Consider the following 18,944-nt stretch of genomic DNA (forward strand, 5'->3'; position numbering starts at 1 on the left):
CTAATTGTTCCATTTGTTCCGACATGAGCAAGTTGCAATGGACACTTACCTAAAAGTGAGAACAAGCAAATACAAGATGATGATTAGCTGAAGTAAGTTGAAAAGGAGATGAGCGACAGGTGGATTAAAGTCAACTCATATGGAACATGTCAGAAAGGGTTACATGTGGGTTATGGTGTGCTCTAGAGAAAGGATGAGAAATAGTAGATTTGTAACGCTTATATGGCTGTCGACTGAGTTATGGGGTGTGATAGAATTTACGTATACTACTATGGATTTACAAGTTCAAAAATGTCGAATTGAATATTGATTATAAAACAATGATGCATGCAATGAATATAATAAATATAAGATGGACTAATAATGCATTGGGTACCAATTGATACTCAAATTATAAAACTAGCATAATTAAAATGAAAGTTAAAGTGCGTCACAAATAACCACTTGATTCAAACCCTCGACCTATGATTAAAGACTCCGTCATCTCATTTTAGTGCTCTTTGGTTTACCTAATAATCATATTTATTTAAGTTGAAGTAATATAGAAGAAGAAAAAGTTGTGACAAGGCGAGGCCAGCAATAAGCCACAACTTATCTCATAGCCGTGGGTCCCAGGGAGTTCTCTTCCTTTCCGGTTTCTACCAATGCCAATAGTCCAGTTCACTTCCACCACCATCACCGCACAGCACAGCACCCATAAACCCCCCATTTTTTCGTTCACCACGCTTTTTTCTCTCTCCCACAATACAAGCGTGCGTTAATATCATGAACAAACCTTATTTTTAAATTCAATCTCATTTCAATTTCATTTCAATTTCAATGGCAGTTATTTCCCTCTCTCTTCTTCCTCCTCCTTCTACGACTCACTCTTGCTTCTGTGCTACCGGAATCCATTTCCGTTCCAACAATTTCCTTTCGATTCATTCTCCTTCTCCATCTCCTTTTCCTTCTACTTTCTCTAACTCTAATTATAAATTCTCCGCTAGAAGAAAACGATTTCACACTGTTTTTGCTGCTTCTTCTGATTATTATGCTACTCTCGGAGTTCCCAAATCCGCCACCGTCAAAGATATCAAAGCCGCTTATCGAAGGTTAGCTCGTCAGGTATCCAATTTTCATTTCTTCAAGTATTATCTAATTTTGATGCTGAAATTGTTCTTAATTATATGTTTCTGTTACATGAAATTGTAAAAATTAGGATCTCATGCATTTTGAAATTGGATTTGTGTGGTGCTAGTTCTTGAGGGCGAATATTCGTAATTGGCGCGGTTTTCTGATTGTTTGATTTGTATGCAGTATCATCCTGATGTGAACAAAGAGCCTGGGGCAACTGATAAGTTTAAAGAGATTAGTAATGCCTATGAGGTATGTATAGAGTTTACACTTTTCAGTGTTTGTTGTTATTGTTGTTGTTGTGTTATGTTTTCTTTACTGGAACAAGATGCATGTTCAAGTTCAATTTCATATTTGGATGGTTATATTAACATAATAATGATTACGTAGAAAATAACAGGCAAACGGGTAACCTGTGCGGCTAAAGTAATGAGCTGAAATTTTTGTTGTGAATGATTGGTTATTTGATTTAGGGTTCCAATTCCAACCGCATGTGCAGTTTTTCTTTTCTTTGTAAGTAGAATAGAAAAACTACATAAGAGTCACATAGTCTTTGGTCAATCGTATGAAGTTTATAATGGAGAAGCAGTGCTTTAGCTGCCTCTGCTGGCCTGATCCAATGGATTTTTCTGTTCAATTCTGAGGTTTTCTTATTTCAAAAGAATGGTTGATTTTAAAACATTTTCAGCCATTTTTTTTTTGCAGAATATGACCTTCAATATGAAAACATTTCTGCGCTATGAAAAATTGGGCTAAGTAACAAGATAGTACTCTAAAATACATTAGTTAAAAAAGTAAAATGACTTATCAAAACAAAAAAGTTAAGTTTTAAAGAGTAGGTAAGCAGAAGTAGCTTAAACTAATGCTGTGCAATAAAGGACTCAACAACCAATGTCATACGAAAGTAGAATTACCTTTTACTCATAATTGGGTTGGTGGGAATGTCTTAAGCTCCAGTTTCTTTTTGGAACAAGGTCACAAATCCATCTTGAAGTTCTATTAGCCAATGTACAATTGTTTTAGATTATATTTTTGACACTGGCTTCTGAATTCTGAATTCCAATATTGTCAGGTGCTATCAGATGACAAAAAGAGGGCTTTGTATGATCAATATGGCGAGGCAGGGGTTAAGAGCTCAGTGGGAGGAGGATCAAGTGCCTATGCGGTATTCAATATGATTTTTTTGTTTGTTTATTAGTTAGTATGCAAGACTATGGAGCCACGAAAAAATGATAATAACTTGGTGGTCAGGAGAATAACCAGTTATTTTACTATGCTCCACTGACACATATTGCATTTTTTATGGGAAAAAATTGAAATGCATGTCAATTAAAGTTATCTGTTACTCTATCTACCCATCTCTTGCTGCTTCTGTAAGGTATATTTAAATTAGTAATCTTTTTCTTACAGACAAATCCATTTGATTTATTTGAGACATTTTTTGGGTCAAATATGGGCGGCTTTGCTGGCATGGATCCAACTGGATTTGGCACGCGGCGTCGTAGTACTGTTACTAAGGGTGAAGACATCCGGTGAGTTACACTGGATAAATAATTCCTTTTCTTCTAGCCATGTATGCCAAGTCAATGATTACTATATTCACTATTTAATTTAAATGTCTAAAAAAACAACTTATTCTAAATAGATTTGTTGATTTTTTTTTTTTAATTAGTTAGACCCCAATAGGCATTGTTTGATTCCTGCATCTAATCGCGCCTAGTTGAATTAAGCTTGGTGTTCAATGCCTATAAAGAATTTCAAGGAGAAAGGGAAAAGCGAGGAAAATAAGTACATTATTAATCAGCCATAATGGTTTTGAACTTTACCAAGTTAGACCCTTATTTATATTATTAATCTAGGTCAAGTACTAGAGTAGTACAACTACAGATAGCATAAGCTGTACTCCACAATACTTTTCCATAAGACACAAGGAACGAACCAACAAAGAGAATAGAACACCAAAATCTAATGCTCTGGCTGGGGGTGGTGGAAGGATCAGGAAAAATAATTCGATGTGAACAATTAAGTGACACTCCAATTCTTATGCATTGTATTTTAACATAAGGAAATTTTTTAGAAATGATTTTCTCCAAATATCATCCGGTGATCCGACATCTTTTATATTTAGTATTGCCAATTTTACATAAAATTACGCTTGTACTTTTAACCAGAGTTTTCTGTAAATTGAGAAGACTTTTGATTCAAATATCAACAGGTATGATTTCTCCTTGGAATTTTCTGAGGCAATTTTCGGAACAGAGAAAGAATTTGAGCTTTTCCATTTAGAAACATGTGAAGCCTGTACTGGTACTGGTGCAAAGTTAGGATCCAAGATGAGAGTATGTTCAACTTGTGGTGGCAGGGGTCAGGTGATGAGGACCGAACAAACACCTTTTGGGTTGTTCTCACAGGTAATTTCAGTTGTTTTCTTAATAGGTCTGGATATCATTTTCTGTCTCTTGATTTTGTAAGTTCTGCTAATGTGGAGAACAAGAACCGAGAATTTTTGACAATTGCTACTGGAACTGAGATCATTCTGATGATATGATAACCTAGCACTTCGCTGTATTTCTATGTTGTTACTTGTAATTGATTTCCACTGTGGTTGTTCATGAAAAAGAATGTCATTTGCTTGTATGAAATGACTGGAAGAGATCAGTAAACCATATACCTGTAACATATGGCAACAGTCCTCCAGCCAGAAAGCAAAAAGAAAAAAATGGATAAAAGTAAATCTACCATTTAATGAATTTATTTTGATGAATCATTCTCTTTAATGCCAATATTGTTAATTTGTTTTCGGTAAAGTTTTTGAAATGGAAATTCAATCCCATGAGAAATACTAGTTGAGGTTGTAATTACACAAGATATTGTAATATGCAACATGAATACAAAAGTATTCCAATTAAGTTTCTACATTGGTTAAACATTTTGCACGCCCCTTTATAACTTTCGTTTTATTTTCATGAATTGGTTACCCCCTAATCCAGGCTTAGTAGGAAAAGGTTTTCATTGTTCTTTGCTGTTTGTTGACATCTTTATGTTTGACTTTTGGGAATAATCATTTATCTTTTCATCAATTGCATATTATTAGTTCATCAATTCATCTTCATTTTTGTGTAGTTTTCTTACATAATATAAAAACATTGTACTTTTTCTCTGGTTGACAGTACTATGCTAATCGCTTTTCAATGTTAGGTTTCAGTATGTCCAAACTGTGGAGGTGATGGTGAAGTCATATCTGAAAATTGCCGTAAATGCAGTGGTGCAGGACGCATACGGGTTAAGAAAAATATGAAAGTTAAAGTTCCTCCCGGGGTTAGCTCAGGCAGTATCTTAAGAGTCACTGGAGAGGGTGATGCTGGACCAAGAGGGTATGCTATTTTATATCTGGTTTTCTCATTGTGAAAGTATTCGGCCAATTATTGGATAGAAGAAGTTATACTATAACTTGCTTGTGTAATGCTTTTATTGTATTTATGTTACCACATGACGTATATGTTTACATAAGTTAGTAAGTTTTTCTCACACTGATGAACGAAGAAATACTTCTAAAAGGAGGGAAGGATATTACAAAGTAAAAGGAGGATTAGTATCGATTCTCTTTAATGTTAACTCTTAGAATTTGAGGTTAAAGCCTAACTTAGACTGACAAAAAATCAACTTCTAAGGTGAGGGCTGGCCAAACTTTATAAGCACAACCTAGGATATATCTCATGTTGTTGTGGAACTCTCAGCATATCCTTTCACATTTATGACTAGACATCTAAAGCGTGAACTCTTACGGATTGAGTACTAGGATCTCAAGATAAACAAACAAATTTGAGTAAAGCAAAGACAGTCTTACGAAAGAGCATTCCAATAATGAATAATTCAATTCCTCACTATCTTTAGAAAGGAGACTTCATCAGAAGCCATGAAAAATCCTGTAAGGCAAGTCCAGCTTTCCAGGGTCAAATGTCCCATCAAAACACGAGCTTAGTTCTTCAACAAAAGACAGCAGGAGGGTAGCCCACAAAGAATGCTGCATAGGAAGCCTACTCCAAAAAGGAATAGCGAATGGAAAATGTATGCGTTAAGAGTTTCACGTCAGACAATACATGGCTTGAACATGTGCTTATAAGTGGAGGCAATCCTCATCCTACAAAGCCGGTTTTGTATGGTTGAGTTAGGCCAACCACATTTCTTAACATGGGATCCGAGTCTAGTTTAAGATCCGGTGGGTCATCTACTATCAGGTTTCCGCCATCGAGGCACCTACCATTTATTTTCACGCTCCATATGTTCAGTCTTGGACGTGAGAGTGTGTGTTAAGAGTCTCATATCGGACAATATATGGCTTAAAGACGTGCTTATAAGAGGGGGGCAATCCTTGCCCTACAAGTCAGTTTTATATACTTGAGTTAGGCCAACCACATTTCTTAACACTATATAATGATCAACACCCCAGATGTAAATTATGCTTCTAATATATCCAATTAAGAGAAACGGAATTCGATTTGTTCTGAAATTGTTGTTAACCTTTCTTACTGTTCTGCTCTTTAAATTTTATTATATCCTATTTGGAGTCATGGAAAAACTGATTGGACTCAAATGTGTATATCTACCATGAGCATTTTAAAGGTCAAAGACATTGAGATAATAAAACTTTTCAAAGGGTCTTTGTTAATTATTTTATCAATGCTCGAAAATCATTTTGTACCTTCTCATGTACCTCCCCAAGAGAGGGCTTAATAGTTGTTTGTCATTATCAAAATGGTTAAGTTATTCATGAATTCAAACTATATCAATTACTTGATTCAGAAGCTGCAATTGATCATCTTGTCATAGCAGGGGTCCTCCAGGAGATCTTTATGTATATCTTGATGTGCTTGAGATACCGGGAATTCAAAGAGATGACATTAATCTTCGCTCAACAATATCAATCACTTATCTAGATGCTATACTGGGGTCTGTAGTGAAGGTAAATTAACTTATATACTAATAGTATTCTTGCAAGCTCGAGTATTTGTTGCATCTTTTTATACACTAATTATGCTTTAGTCCTTTTAATTTCATTAAGGTTTTATTTTGGTCTGCTTTCACTTGTAATAACGTCTTCCTTGTTGTTTTCTTTGTTATGCTTGAAACCTGACACTTGGCATGATGTGCCATAATATTCTATTCATATTTTTCCCTGACTAAAAGTATTTTATGCAATAATAGCGATATATATGCCCATACGAAGGTAGCATAATGATAATTATACTCCTATCTTCTCTGGAAAATAGTAACAGAAAGGAATAAATTTTTAAACTATGACAAATAATCAAATCACTGCTCACAAATATAAAAAAAGGAAACATAGATTCTCATGATGATAATCCCATTATTTGGATATTAATCTAATCCCTTTATATTTGGGATTTTACTACAGAATCTAACACTAACTTATGTTGGCCCTTGAATGTATAACTATTTGGATAACACTTTGTTGTTCTGCTAGCTTTTTGTTGCCTTGCAAGCATGACATGAAAAAAAAAGTCAGACTGATTTGGCTGATAGATTTTTCATGACTAAAAACTGGAAACAGTCTAGCATTTTCATTTTATAAACATGTTTAGCCATTTTTACAAATTGAGACTGTGTTTTATTGAATGTTAGGATGTGATTTGTTACCTTGAGGCATTACAATCAACAGTTAACATATTGTGGCACTTAAACAGGTAAAGACGGTTGAAGGCACTTCTGAACTACAAATCCCTTCTGGTACCCAACCTGGAGATGTCCTCGTCCTTGCAAAGAAGGGTGTACCAAAATTAAACAGACCCTCAATACGTGGTGACCACTTATTTACTGTTAAAGTTACAATACCAAAACGTATCAGGTAACATAGTCATTTTATAATTTTAACTTTGTTTCTGTTACTCCCTACTGTGTATTGCGTTTTTTGGGGTCCATATCAGCAGTTTGATTTGAATTGCCTGCCTCTACTTTGTATGTTTAGTTCAAAGGAGCGGGAGGTGCTTGAAGAACTTGCTTCTCTAGGTGACACAAGTAATCATTCAAGATCCCGTCCTAAGACCCAATCTTCCAGTATGTGGCTTTTTTATCATATGTATATCTGTTGTTCTTTCTCCACTATCCTATAGCCACAGGAACATTTAATTCGATGTCTTGAATGTTTCCTATAACATATGATAAATGGTTAGGTCTTCTAGACATATTGGACACTGGCAATAGAAAATTGTTACTCTGCAATAGTAGACTACATAATTGAGTTATGAACCGTGATGTTTACTTTTTGCAGCCGGAAGTAAGGCAGCTCCTGCAGCTCAAAGGGCCGAAAGTCCAATAGCAACAGTCACAGAAAAACCAGAGAAATCAGAAGAACAAGAAGAACAAGATGATGACTTATGGAACAAACTAAAGAACGTGGCTGGGTAATAATGTTATTTGTATTTTGTTTCCTTTTTTCTATAAAAATGTGTAGAGCCTTCAGTTTTCATTAATTGGAAACTATCCGATTTTAATCACTAATTATGCAAGGCATGGCTCTTTTAAAGTCTAAAGTATCAGTTTTAAAAATAAATATGCGACTCCTGACTATAGATTTAATTCTTTAAGCCATGCCATTTTCCAACAAAATCTGATTCTTTGTATAATTTTTTTTCGTCATTGAGTTGATACATCATAACCGAGATTTTCCATTGGTTTTTTTTTTTTCTCACTGTTGATTCCTCACTAATGGTTTGACATAGAAATTATTGTTGAACAAGAATGGATATTATATGTCATTTGTTTATTGTCATTTTATAGATAAGGTGTGACTTTTGTTGTTAATATTAGCCCTTCGATTAGGTTGAAAAAGTCTCCTCATTCATGAATCCTTGGTAATTGTTTTGTGCATCTGATGGGTTGATTAAAACTTACCACCACTGAAACTTGCAGGTCTGTGGCAAATGGAGCTCTAAAGTGGTTTAAAGATAATCTCTAGCTCAATGGAATTAATAAATGATCAACAGTCTCCAGAATATAGTTTATCTTATTAGGGCTAGAGTTGTAATGATTCAAACAGCTGCCAGCCGAAGAAGGGGAGGGACTATGCAGACATTTTCTTCAAATGCTACAACTGAAAATTGTTAGAGTAAAGCAGCAATGTGAAACAAATGATGCATATTCTTTTATTTGTTGTACTTGTAAATTTTGGCAGGAGGCAGTTTATACAGAATAACTTGTTGGAGAATCTTTTGTACCCCTTAAGCAGGTTGCACCAGAGAAAGCTAGTGTATACCTCATTTTATTTTATTTTTTGAAATTTTGGTATCCGGTCTTGCAACCGACTACCTCGTTTAAAGTCTAAGGTCCATTTCTGTGAATCACAAAAATTTGAAGTTATTACTTAAAGTATAAATGAAATTTAATTTCATAAATCCTTCATCGAATTGTCAGCCCTACAAGTTCAGCTCATACGGCATTGACCTCAAATAGCTTCTAATGCAGTGTCACCATTATTACTTCCAAATGTCAGCCCTGAATCGTGCATCTAAAATATCTACAGTCTAATTATGGTTCGAACACTTGAAACCAGTTGAGTCATGCATAATCTATAGTTTATTTTGGTTCGAATTGGTTCGAATGTAGTTTTATCTTGGTTTGGCACACAGTTTGATTTTGAAAATATGAAATTTACTCAAACTAAAGCCGAGCTTATTTATTTCTATTGCTTGTTTGTTAATCCCTGCATGCTGACCTTTTGTGTGCCAGAATAATGAGATTAAGATTCTCTTCATTTCTCAGACGAAATAAATACAATAAAGTTTGTAATTTTTTTCAAATCATATGATTAGATTTAACTTTTTGTGAAGCTTAAATAAGACCTAAGGATGGCAATGGGCAGGGTTTGGGCAGGGTACTATAGTACCCGTCCCCATACCCGCCGTTTAAAAAAATCCCCGTACCCGAGCCCAAACCCGCGTGGGTATCAATATTCATGCCCGTACCCGTACCTTGTGGGTACCTCAATGCCCATACCCGTACCCGTTTACCCGCATTTATAGTAAAATTAAATCGTTTAATTACAAAATATCATATAATTTAAGTCTTTTTAACAATATTAAAAAAACTACGTATGTTATTGTTGAATTAAGAAACAAATAAACACTTTTATTAAAATGTATAATGATTTAATAGCAATATATTTAAAAAAAAATTAGAATCATGCATTTTTATATAATAATATAAATGACATTATAGAAATATGTAGTGTGGGTATGGGGCGGGTTGGGTAGTAAGGTACCCGTGCCCGCACCCATACCCGCATATTTTAATGGGTAATTACCCGTGTCGTGCCCATACCCATTTTTATGGGTATTTACCCTACCCGATATGGGGTTTTTTGTCGGTACCCACTGGGGATGGGCCAAATTGCCATCCCTAATAAGACTCTAACTTCAATATGACATCTCTCTAAAGTATGAGTACAGAGTATGAGTACATGATTTTTCTTGAGAACGGTTTGATGAGTACATGATTTTCCGACTGGAAATGTATCAAAATCATGCAAATAAAATTCAACAGGACAACAAACAAACAAATGATAATTACACTGTTTTGATTCATAAAATAAACACTGTCTATAGCTTCTGGCGAAGACTTTGATTTATCAAAAGGAAAACAGCAACAATGACAGGAGTTAAGATGATAACAAGAGACAAAACAAGGTTTGGAGTAGTTATCACAGGGAAAACACCGCTGCCATATTTAATCACAGCCGCACCAGCAAAAGAACCCCCCAGTAGTTTTGCCACATACACTAAATCCTCCTATTTTACATCATTCAAACAAAAAGTACTATTAGTAGTTGCATTGCAGAAGAAAGAAAATTAATAATAAATTAAAAAAGGTTGACTGAATTTACTTGAAATGAAGAAGTAGTAGAGTTTTGTTCTCCTGTTTTGGGATCCAGAGCTCGAGGAACAACACTAGACAACCTCGTTGTAGTTATGGCAGGGAAGAGAAGTGATGTTAAGGACGTGTTTGGTGAAGTAACAACATTAACTTTTCGGCGGAAACAAGAAAAGTTGCAATTGTTGAAAGTGCTTCTAAGAACAACTATCTCTGAAACAGAAATTGCCATATCTATTCACAACCACAAACCAGAACATCACCACAGGTAGCGGTTAAATGATAAATAATTAAATAAATAAATATATTTCAGATACTATAATTACGAAAATGGACACAAATAGGTTAATGTTAGAGAATTGAGTATGGCACCCCTGAAACTCATTTTGTCATCACTACATAATTTTAAAATATCAATAATGTCATTACTCCAAAAAAGTAACGTAAAAACAAAAAATTTAGTAGTTATAACTAAATATCAAGGAGAAATACGTAAATTTAAAAAGGAAAAAGTTAAATTCTGTATCAAAGTTCTATTACAATATAAAATCTGGTGTGTGTGTGTTTTTTTATATAATAAAAAATGTGGTGGTCATTTTCTCCAAAAATTGGATGGCCTTGTATATTTTATTAAACTGCTCACCATGACTGAGGTGGATGGGCTCCAGAAGATTTTACACAACTCTTTACCACTAATTTGATATATATGTTCCATTATGAAATCAAATGAAATGAGGATTGAAAGTAATGGTACATCCAGATTGTTGGCGTAGTGGAGAGTGAGATGACTTGCAAGGTTAACACTTCGACGCTCAAGTTAGTATGTGAGGAAGAATAGTGAATTGAAATTGAGTTTGAAACTTGCTACCTGTATTGGCTCCTTATCTATATCTATATATAATAGAGAGAATAGCAAACTCGCTATTTATCATACATGGATCGTGGGAAACCTTTGAATGTACCTGAATTTCAAATCTCCTGTAATTATCCACAAGTACTCGTATAGGAACAAATGACATTTTGTTGAAGGTCTTGTTCAGGCTCAACTTGGTCTACTTCATTCTAATCGTCTTTAATTGGTACTTGCACGGGAAGAAATGACATATTGTTGCCTGTAGGCTCAACTTCTTACTTCTTTTCAACCTGCTCCTTGTTGACTCTTACTCATCCTTTTCTGGAACAGTGTTTTTTGCATTGTCTTCCTCATACTTAAAAAGTTATTCCAAATAAGTTTTTAAAAAAATTACATTTTAATTTTAAATTTTAAAAAAAATTATCAAAACAACGCCGTTTTGTCGAAGGAAAAAAAACATACATTTAACCCTTCGATTTTCTAAAATCATCTGGTCATAATTTTTTTCTTCCGGTTTTGACCGGTTCCCATTGGTTCAATAGCTTATCTGATTCAATAATTAAACCAGACTGATGATCCCTCTAGTTTCTGATTCAACTGGTTCGATCGACCAGTTCGATTTTTTAAATACTACTCGATGTTTAATGTGATGATCTCTTTGGTGGATAATCCGTAAGTATCTCTATAAGTACTCATTAAAACTTAAGGCCATATGTAAAAGAATTTCTTAATTCACCTTATGGTTTACTAGCGCACCTCGTGAAACTCTAAAAATACTCATAGATTTTGGAGATGCATCTCTGAACGCACAAAAAACACACATAATTCATTCATTTTTTAGACACCTTAAATTTATTCCGAAAATGGATTTCTAGAATTTCTCAAAAAATTCATTTTCGGAGCCTACTGAAAATTCATCCTACACAAACTATTGAAATCACAATCACTTTATATACCAAGAACGAAGAAAAAATGTTTCATAATGAATTGAAAGTGCGTGTATCGTGAAACATGCATGGTAGAAGGGATATATAAGATTTGAATAATGAACTTATTACTTGCATGAATTGATTGTTTTCTTAAATATTTCAAAGCGCCTATGACCTTGTACAACCTTTGCCATAACCTTCTCCATATTTCTATCATAAGTGTAAAGACATATGTCACTATAAAGGTTTGAGAAATCAATTTTTGAAATAAATTTAATCTTAAAATTGAGGCACAACTCAAAAACGAATGAATTGTATGTGTATAAAATGCGTCCAAAGATGTATTTCAAGAAATTGCAGGGCATTTTCAGAATTCCATAGGATTTTTTTCACCTCATAAAGTGGAATAAGAAATTCCCTAAGTAAAAAAATCAAAGGCCCAACACCTGGCCCATTACTTGCTTCACACGCTAGCTTCCCTTGTCGGCGACAGAAGAAGAGAGACCAACCAATCCACACCCTGATCATCATCTTCATCGAAACCCTAATCCAGAAAAAGCCACCGTTCCATAGAATCAGGAAAGATGGTCCTAGTGGAGCTAGGAGGGAGCATTTCTTGTGTTTTCCAACAAATAAACAATGCCACGGTGATCGACGAGAAAGTCCTAAACAAATGTCTCAACGAAATCACTCAAGTCCTCCTTCAATCTGGTGTCCAATTCAAGCTCGTTCAAGACATGCATACCAATATCAAGAAGATCATCAATCTCAAAGATCTTGCCGCCAGTCACAACAAACGCAAAATCATCCAACAAGTAATAGGTTGCATATTTATTTTGGCGAATAGAAAATTGTTGTTCTTACGTGTATCATTGTTCATGTGTTGTAGATTTTTTGTTGTAGGTTGTGTTTAACGAACTCTGCAAAATGTTGGATCTTGGAAAGTCATCTTTCGTTCCAAAAAAAGGAAAACCAAGTGTTGTCATGTTTGTTGGTTTACAAGGTTTGTTGCTATTATCTGATATGAAATTCACATTATGATTCTTTATGTTAATGAATGGGGAAATATATCTCTTACTGTTACTCCATCCTTACATCTTCGGTGTCTAGGAACATAACTTTTATCATATGGAAGTTTCAAGAGGTGTTGCATTTCAGTTCGATCCCCCCTAAGCGCTAATTTGGAATGATAGCGCCCATTGTACACTTGCTTGATATTTGAGATAATCTCTAGTCTTTTGCGCTTCAATGTCATGTCGGAAACACATTCCTTCTCTTCTGGAAATAGTCGACATGCAATTGGATGACTAGCTAAATTTGCACATAAATCATGATTATACAAACCACATATCACATTAAATCTCCATTTATTAATTTACAACCGATAATCATGCAACTTAAATGGACATTCACATTTTTTTGAAACAGTATCACCTCGTTTCAAATTCTGGAAAGGACGTCTATATTTTCCAATTCTTTCGCATGTCAGTGTCAAAAATGTACATCTTCTATCCGAACCATTACCGGACCTTCTGATCACAACACCAAACCCTAGTTTGAGACACAATAGTTTTGGTAATAGCATTAAGATGCACCATACCTAATGTAAAAAAACATTTAACTAATAAACATCCATAGCAAGGAAGGAATTGCTGAAAAATAAGCACAGACAGATACTAGAACTGTATATCCGGTTTAATTCATTGCGTAACTGGAAGGACATTTCCGATATCGACGTGACCTTTTTTCCATAACAAACCAGATTAATGTGATGAATGATGGTTAAAATGAATGAACTTTACTTTAAATTTCGCTTCCTTTATCTCATTTTGATACGATAAAATAAAAAAAAAATTGGAGTGAAAAATTTGATTGAGAATGGAAGAATTTTTGGAGAGGGTTTATGAAAACTTTTGGAAAATAAAAATAATCATACTGGTTCATGCTAGTAACTGTTTTAAGCAATTTGACTTTTGATTTTTTTTCACAAATACACTTCCGATAATATCTAAAGGGTTAATAGTCATTTGCCCCCCTGCAATAGTAGCGATATTCGGTTTACCCCCCTTTTAAAAAAAAAAAATTGTTTTACCCCCTGTAATATTTGGGTACCCCCTAAACGTGTAAAAACCAGGGAGTAAAATCAAAAAAATATATTTTACAGGGGGTAATTTTCCCTCTTAGGGGGAAAAAGACTTACAATTTTAATATTATAAGGGGGAAAACAATTTTTTTTTTAAAAGGGGATAAACCGAATATCGCTACTATTGCAGGGGAGCAAATGACTACTAACCCAAATCTAAAATACAAAGGTGGTTGAATTTCTATTTTCCCACACTAATTAACTGGAGTTATACCTCCAGTATAGTTTTTAATTTAAGAATGATGTGCCCCCATATTTGGTCTAGCTTGAATGATGTCAAGGGTAAGTATTGGAAATACACTTCCTAAAAGCGCAGGGGCAAAATTGAATTTTCATATGATTCTTTTCAATGATATAGGATAACATAAGAAATTTTAAAAAAAAAAATTAAAGGCCCAATACCTGGCCCATTACTTGCTGCACACGCTAGCTTCCCTTACCAGCGACAGAAGAAGAGAGACCATCCAATCCAAACCTCGATCATCATCTTCTTCTTCATCGAAACCCTAATCCGGCAAAACCAACCGTTCCGTAGAATCAGGAAAGATGGTTCTAGCGCAGCTAGGAGGGAGCATTTCCCGTGCTCTCCAGCAGATGAACAATGCCACGGTGATCGACGAGAAAGTCCTCAACGAATGTCTCAATGAAATCACCCGAGCTCTCCTTCAATCCGATGTCCAATTCAAGCTCGTTCGAGACATGCAGACCAACATCAAGAAGATCGTCAATCTCCAAGACCTCGCCGCCGGTCACAACAAACGCAAAATCATCCAACAAGTAACGGATTTTATATTTATTTCTGCAAATAGAAAATTGTTGTTTCTATGCGTATCGTTGTTCATGCATGGTGGATTTTTGTTGTAGGCTGTGTTTAGCGAACTCTGCAAAATGTTGGATCCTGGAAAGTCCTCTTTTGTTCCCCAAAAAGGAAAACCAAGTGTTGTCATGTTTGTTGGTTTACAAGGTTTGTTACTATTATCTGTTGATGAAATTCACATTCTGATTCTTTATGTTTATGTTTGTTGTTCAGCAGTATGTAGCAGTAGCGACCCTTGGCTTTGATAATTTGTTGATACTATTTTTAGATGATATAAGATGAGAGTTTAGAGGCATTTGATAGATACTTATGAGTCATGTCATGAATTTTTTTCAAAATGAAATCAGGTTCTGGAAAAACTACAACATGTACGAAATATGCGCATCATTATCAGAAGAAAGGATGGAAGCCAGCTTTAGTGTGTGCAGATACATTTAGAGCGGGAGCATTTGATCAATTGAAGCAAAATGCAACTAAGGCTAAGATCCCTTTTTATGGAAGGTTCATGTTTTGTATTTGTTTGTTGTAGGTCCTAGTATATATTGTTTGTCTATAAGATCCCGGTATAGTATTGTTGCCTTGTTGATAAGGAATGCAATGGTTGAACTGAAGTGTAGAGTGTAGACTAATGTTTTCTGGTTAGTTATTCATCATAAAAGCCACCGGTAACAAAATTATGGCTGTTATGTTCATGTTAACGGAGCACAGCAAACCCCTTGTTATTGTTTCTTCACATGGATTTCATCTTAGCGGCTTACAGTCTTTATGTGAAATGAATTCTGAAATATGGGATGAGCAATCTTGCTAGAAATCTAGCTGTTTCTAATAAGAGATGCAATCTGAGCATTTTCTTCTAGAAGAATGGTTTTTAGTTGTAAGGGGAGAACGGACTTGCTTTCATGAAGGTTGTATAGTGTACAATATTTTCATACCTATGAATGTAGTATTACTATAGGATGAGTTTTGTTTTCAATTGGGTAATTGCATCCCAAGATTTAAAGCTTACCTATCTTCTATAAGTGTTAATTGAGGACTAGGTTTAGTCAGATCACTGGTGATTGATCTATCCTCGCTCACATTTTTCCTCCTTTTCATTCCTATGTTTAAAGGGTGAGAGTATTACGTTCCCATGATATTAGAAATTGTTTTAAAACTTGGCCAGCTATAACTTCCTACTTTCACCTCATTTTTCTATTTTTGCTTATTTATTGTTGAACTAAATAAATTTAAAATATTCCTAGAAATATTATGTAGTTAACAAACATGTTAAATTATACAAAGAAATATTCTCGCGATAACAGTATTCCTATGAACACGTCATTTATGGGAATAAGATCTTATACCTTGAAACAAATGCACACTATGGGAAAAGACGAGGGTGAATTTTAAAGGTTAAGGAAAAGGGAAATTGTTGGCTTGTACCAAATATGTGAGTTATTTGGAAGATATAACATAAAGCATATATGGCCCATTTTTGCTATTCCCAAACATTATCTGTTTAGTCTTTTTCATGGTTTCACATTTTCATTTTTCTTTATTTTTTTAGTAGGTTGCATCCTTGCCCAGCCACTTTTTTTTCTTGTCGAGTCCTTACAAATTAGTTATGATTATGTAGTGCATAATACCATTTTCTTATGGAAACGTCTCTATCAGTTACATTTCATTCTCTAAGATTTCAATTATAAAGTAATTATTGCATTGCTGAAACCCATTCCTGTACAGCTATCAGGAGTCAGACCCTGTCAAAATTGCCGTGGAAGGTGTGGAGAGATTCAAGGAAGAAAACTGTGATCTTATAATTGTTGATACCAGTGGGCGGCACAAACAAGAAGTAGCTCTTTTTGAAGAAATGCGCCAAGTTTCGGAAGCAACGGTATATCTAGTTTTTGCCATATGCATTTGATATCTATTTCTAAAAGCCAACAAATTGTAATTTATGTTCTGTGTTGTTCAGAAACCAGATCTTGTTATATTTGTTATGGATAGCAGTATTGGTCAGGCTGCTTTTGATCAGGCCCAAGCATTTAAACAGAGTGTTGCTGTTGGAGCTGTAATTATCACCAAAATGGATGGCCATGCCAAGGGTGGTGGCTCTCTTAGCGCGTAAGTGTTACGACCATAGTAACTATTACATTGACTCTAAATTTTGCAACTATAAATAAATGAATTTAGAAGTAGCTGATAATACACTAGTATCAAGGTCATACATGCAAGTGTATTTTAGATTTGTTCACCTAAAATTTGAACTATCCCCATGGCCTTGGTTTCAGCTCTATATGACATGGAACAAAAATCTGTTTTATTTGAAAGAATTTGGAAAATAGTATAGTATGTCTTTAAAATGAACGGAGCAGAATGGAAAGGAGTATAGTGGAATGAAACAGGATGGTGCAGAGCAAAATGAAGTTTCCATTCCATTGTTTGGAAATTTTAGGACGGAACAAGTCAAGTTCTTCATTCAGCCCAAATTGGAGTGGGAGAAATATAGTGGAAGTGATGGAATGGAATGAAATCCATACCACTTCATTATGCTACGCTCCATCCAATTTTAAATGATCCAAACAAAGGAACACCGCTCCATTTCATCCCATACCGCTCCGGTCCATCTGATCCATCAATCCAAACATAGCCTTAGGCATGGACGTGATAATATACTGGCAGTTGATTTTCTTATCAACAATTGAGACGCCATTTTAAAATGAGAACTCATTTTTGATGAGGCAAACCTGTATTTGTATTTTGTATAATATATTTTTTGCTTATATAACGTGCTTTGGTTTTTTGGGTACATTGGTCTAATTAATGTTATACGTGCAGTGTAGCAGCAACAAAGAGTCCTGTCATATTCATAGGAACTGGTGAACATATGGACGAGTTTGAAGTTTTTGAAGCTAAACCATTTGTTAGACGTCTATTAGGTATGTGCTTTTTCGTTTTCTCCCTCCTCTTCAATCACTACATTATTATATATTAAGGACATGCGATTGTTACCAAGCTCCTATTAATATTTATCATTAATCATAGTCAAATGGCTTTTGAACTAGGCATGGGTGACTGGTCTGGGTTTATGGACAAAATTCATGAAGTTGTTCCAACGGATCAACAGCCTGAATTGGTTCAAAAGCTGTTAGAAGGGAACTTCACCTTGAGGCTTATGTATGAGCAATTTCAGAACTTCCTTCAATTGGGTCCTACCAGCCAGGTTATTACCTTATTATTTTCCTTTACTTTTCATTTCTTTAAACTCCTACTGTTGATGTGCTATAAAATACTAAAACTAGTAAGCACTGGTTTAATTTTTTCTATATACTAATTAACTAATAAGGGGTGCTATTTTAGTTGACTGATTTTTGGTTGATATATGTAGGTAGTTTCTATGCTTCCAGGAGTTCCTTCTGAGTTAATGTCAAAAGGCTGCGACCAGGCAAAATTTAAGCGTTACATGACAATAATGGATTCAATGACAAATGAAGGTATGCAAATGAGTATGAGTTGTTGATTATCGAAGATACCAACCTTATGTGTACACTACCTATACTTATGCTCATTGAAATAATGTATATATCTTCACATTCCAAACTTTAATTGTTATTGTTTCAGAGTTGGATAGTTCAAACCCAAAGCTTATGAATGAATCACGTATGATGCGAATAGCCCGAGGTGCAGGTCGTCAAGTTAGGGAAGTGTTGGACATGATGGAAGTGTACAAACGTTTTGCAAAGACATTTAAAACCACAATGAAAGGGCTTAACATACCAAAGAATGGTAACAAGAGTGCCCTATCTCGAAAAATGAATGCACAAAACATGGGCAAAGCCTTCCCTCCACAGTTGCTCAACCAAATTGGTGGCATGGGCGGGTTACAAAACTTAATGAAGCAGATGGGAACTTCTAAAGACATGATGGGAATGTTTAGTGGTGGCGGTAAATAGTTGAGTAGGCAGGACTTAACAGCGGGGATTTATTCCTGATGACAGCTTCGGACATATAAGTATGTTTTGCAGGTGATGCAGTTTGACGGTGTCAGATTTGTTATCTGCAAAAGTCTGAATTGGATGCTAGTCTCTTTTTTTTGTAAAGTTGATTTTTTTTTTTCCTTTGTGTATATAACTTGTTTAATCTTAGCTAGCATAATCCAAGTAATCATGTTATAAATGAGAATGAGAATTTTCTATAATTGAGTGAAACTGGAAACAAAAGCTA

The 18,944-nt window shown here is 34.9% G+C and overlaps 3 protein-coding genes across 3 annotated transcripts; 2 read left to right on the forward strand and 1 right to left on the reverse strand.

The window, feature by feature from the left end:
- Positions 1–560: 560 nt before the first annotated feature.
- Positions 561–8,461, forward strand: LOC131654059 (uncharacterized). Its single transcript, XM_058924468.1, has 11 exons — positions 561–1,104; positions 1,297–1,365; positions 2,186–2,278; positions 2,524–2,645; positions 3,329–3,524; positions 4,312–4,487; positions 5,947–6,076; positions 6,819–6,979; positions 7,100–7,188; positions 7,403–7,535; positions 8,044–8,461. The coding sequence occupies exons 1-11, from the start codon at positions 820–822 to the stop codon at positions 8,087–8,089; spliced, it is 1,500 nt and encodes a 499-aa protein (XP_058780451.1). The 5' UTR covers positions 561–819; the 3' UTR covers positions 8,090–8,461.
- An 872-nt stretch (positions 8,462–9,333) lies between these two features.
- LOC131654060 (uncharacterized) lies at positions 9,334–10,276 on the reverse strand. The gene is made up of 2 exons (XM_058924469.1): positions 10,013–10,276; positions 9,334–9,917 (listed from the first exon to the last, which is right to left on the reverse strand). Exons 1-2 carry the CDS (start codon positions 10,229–10,231, stop codon positions 9,729–9,731), a joined length of 408 nt encoding a protein of 135 aa, XP_058780452.1. The 5' UTR covers positions 10,232–10,276; the 3' UTR covers positions 9,334–9,728.
- Positions 10,277–14,325: 4,049 nt separating this feature from the next.
- Positions 14,326–18,944, forward strand: LOC131654061 (signal recognition particle subunit SRP54 2-like). Its single transcript, XM_058924470.1, has 9 exons — positions 14,326–14,701; positions 14,789–14,888; positions 15,089–15,242; positions 16,464–16,614; positions 16,696–16,844; positions 17,559–17,659; positions 17,786–17,943; positions 18,109–18,214; positions 18,342–18,944. Exons 1-9 carry the CDS (start codon positions 14,471–14,473, stop codon positions 18,671–18,673), a joined length of 1,482 nt encoding a protein of 493 aa, XP_058780453.1. The 5' UTR covers positions 14,326–14,470; the 3' UTR covers positions 18,674–18,944.

Source organism: Vicia villosa, linkage group LG2 (assembly GCF_029867415.1).
Source record: "Vicia villosa cultivar HV-30 ecotype Madison, WI linkage group LG2, Vvil1.0, whole genome shotgun sequence".
Taxonomy (NCBI): domain Eukaryota; kingdom Viridiplantae; phylum Streptophyta; class Magnoliopsida; order Fabales; family Fabaceae; genus Vicia; species Vicia villosa.

Bases quoted from the DNA above. Each gene is read 5' to 3' on its own strand.
- LOC131654061 (XM_058924470.1), top strand. From the start codon at position 14,471: ATGGTTCTAGCGCAGCTAGGAGGGAGCATTTCCCGTGCTCTCCAGCAG. The intron at 16,615-16,695 runs GTATATCTAGTT...TGTGTTGTTCAG, and splicing joins GCCAAGTTTCGGAAGCAACG to AAACCAGATCTTGTTATATT. The intron at 17,944-18,108 runs GTTATTACCTTA...TGATATATGTAG, and splicing joins AATTGGGTCCTACCAGCCAG to GTAGTTTCTATGCTTCCAGG.
- LOC131654059 (XM_058924468.1), top strand. From the start codon at position 820: ATGGCAGTTATTTCCCTCTCTCTTCTTCCTCCTCCTTCTACGACTCAC. The intron at 2,279-2,523 runs GTATTCAATATG...TTTTTCTTACAG, and splicing joins GAGGATCAAGTGCCTATGCG to ACAAATCCATTTGATTTATT. The intron at 2,646-3,328 runs GTGAGTTACACT...AAATATCAACAG, and splicing joins ACTAAGGGTGAAGACATCCG to GTATGATTTCTCCTTGGAAT.
- LOC131654060 (XM_058924469.1), bottom strand. From the start codon at position 10,231: ATGGCAATTTCTGTTTCAGAGATAGTTGTTCTTAGAAGCACTTTCAAC. The intron at 9,918-10,012 runs GTAAATTCAGTC...GATGTAAAATAG, and splicing joins CTACTACTTCTTCATTTCAA to GAGGATTTAGTGTATGTGGC.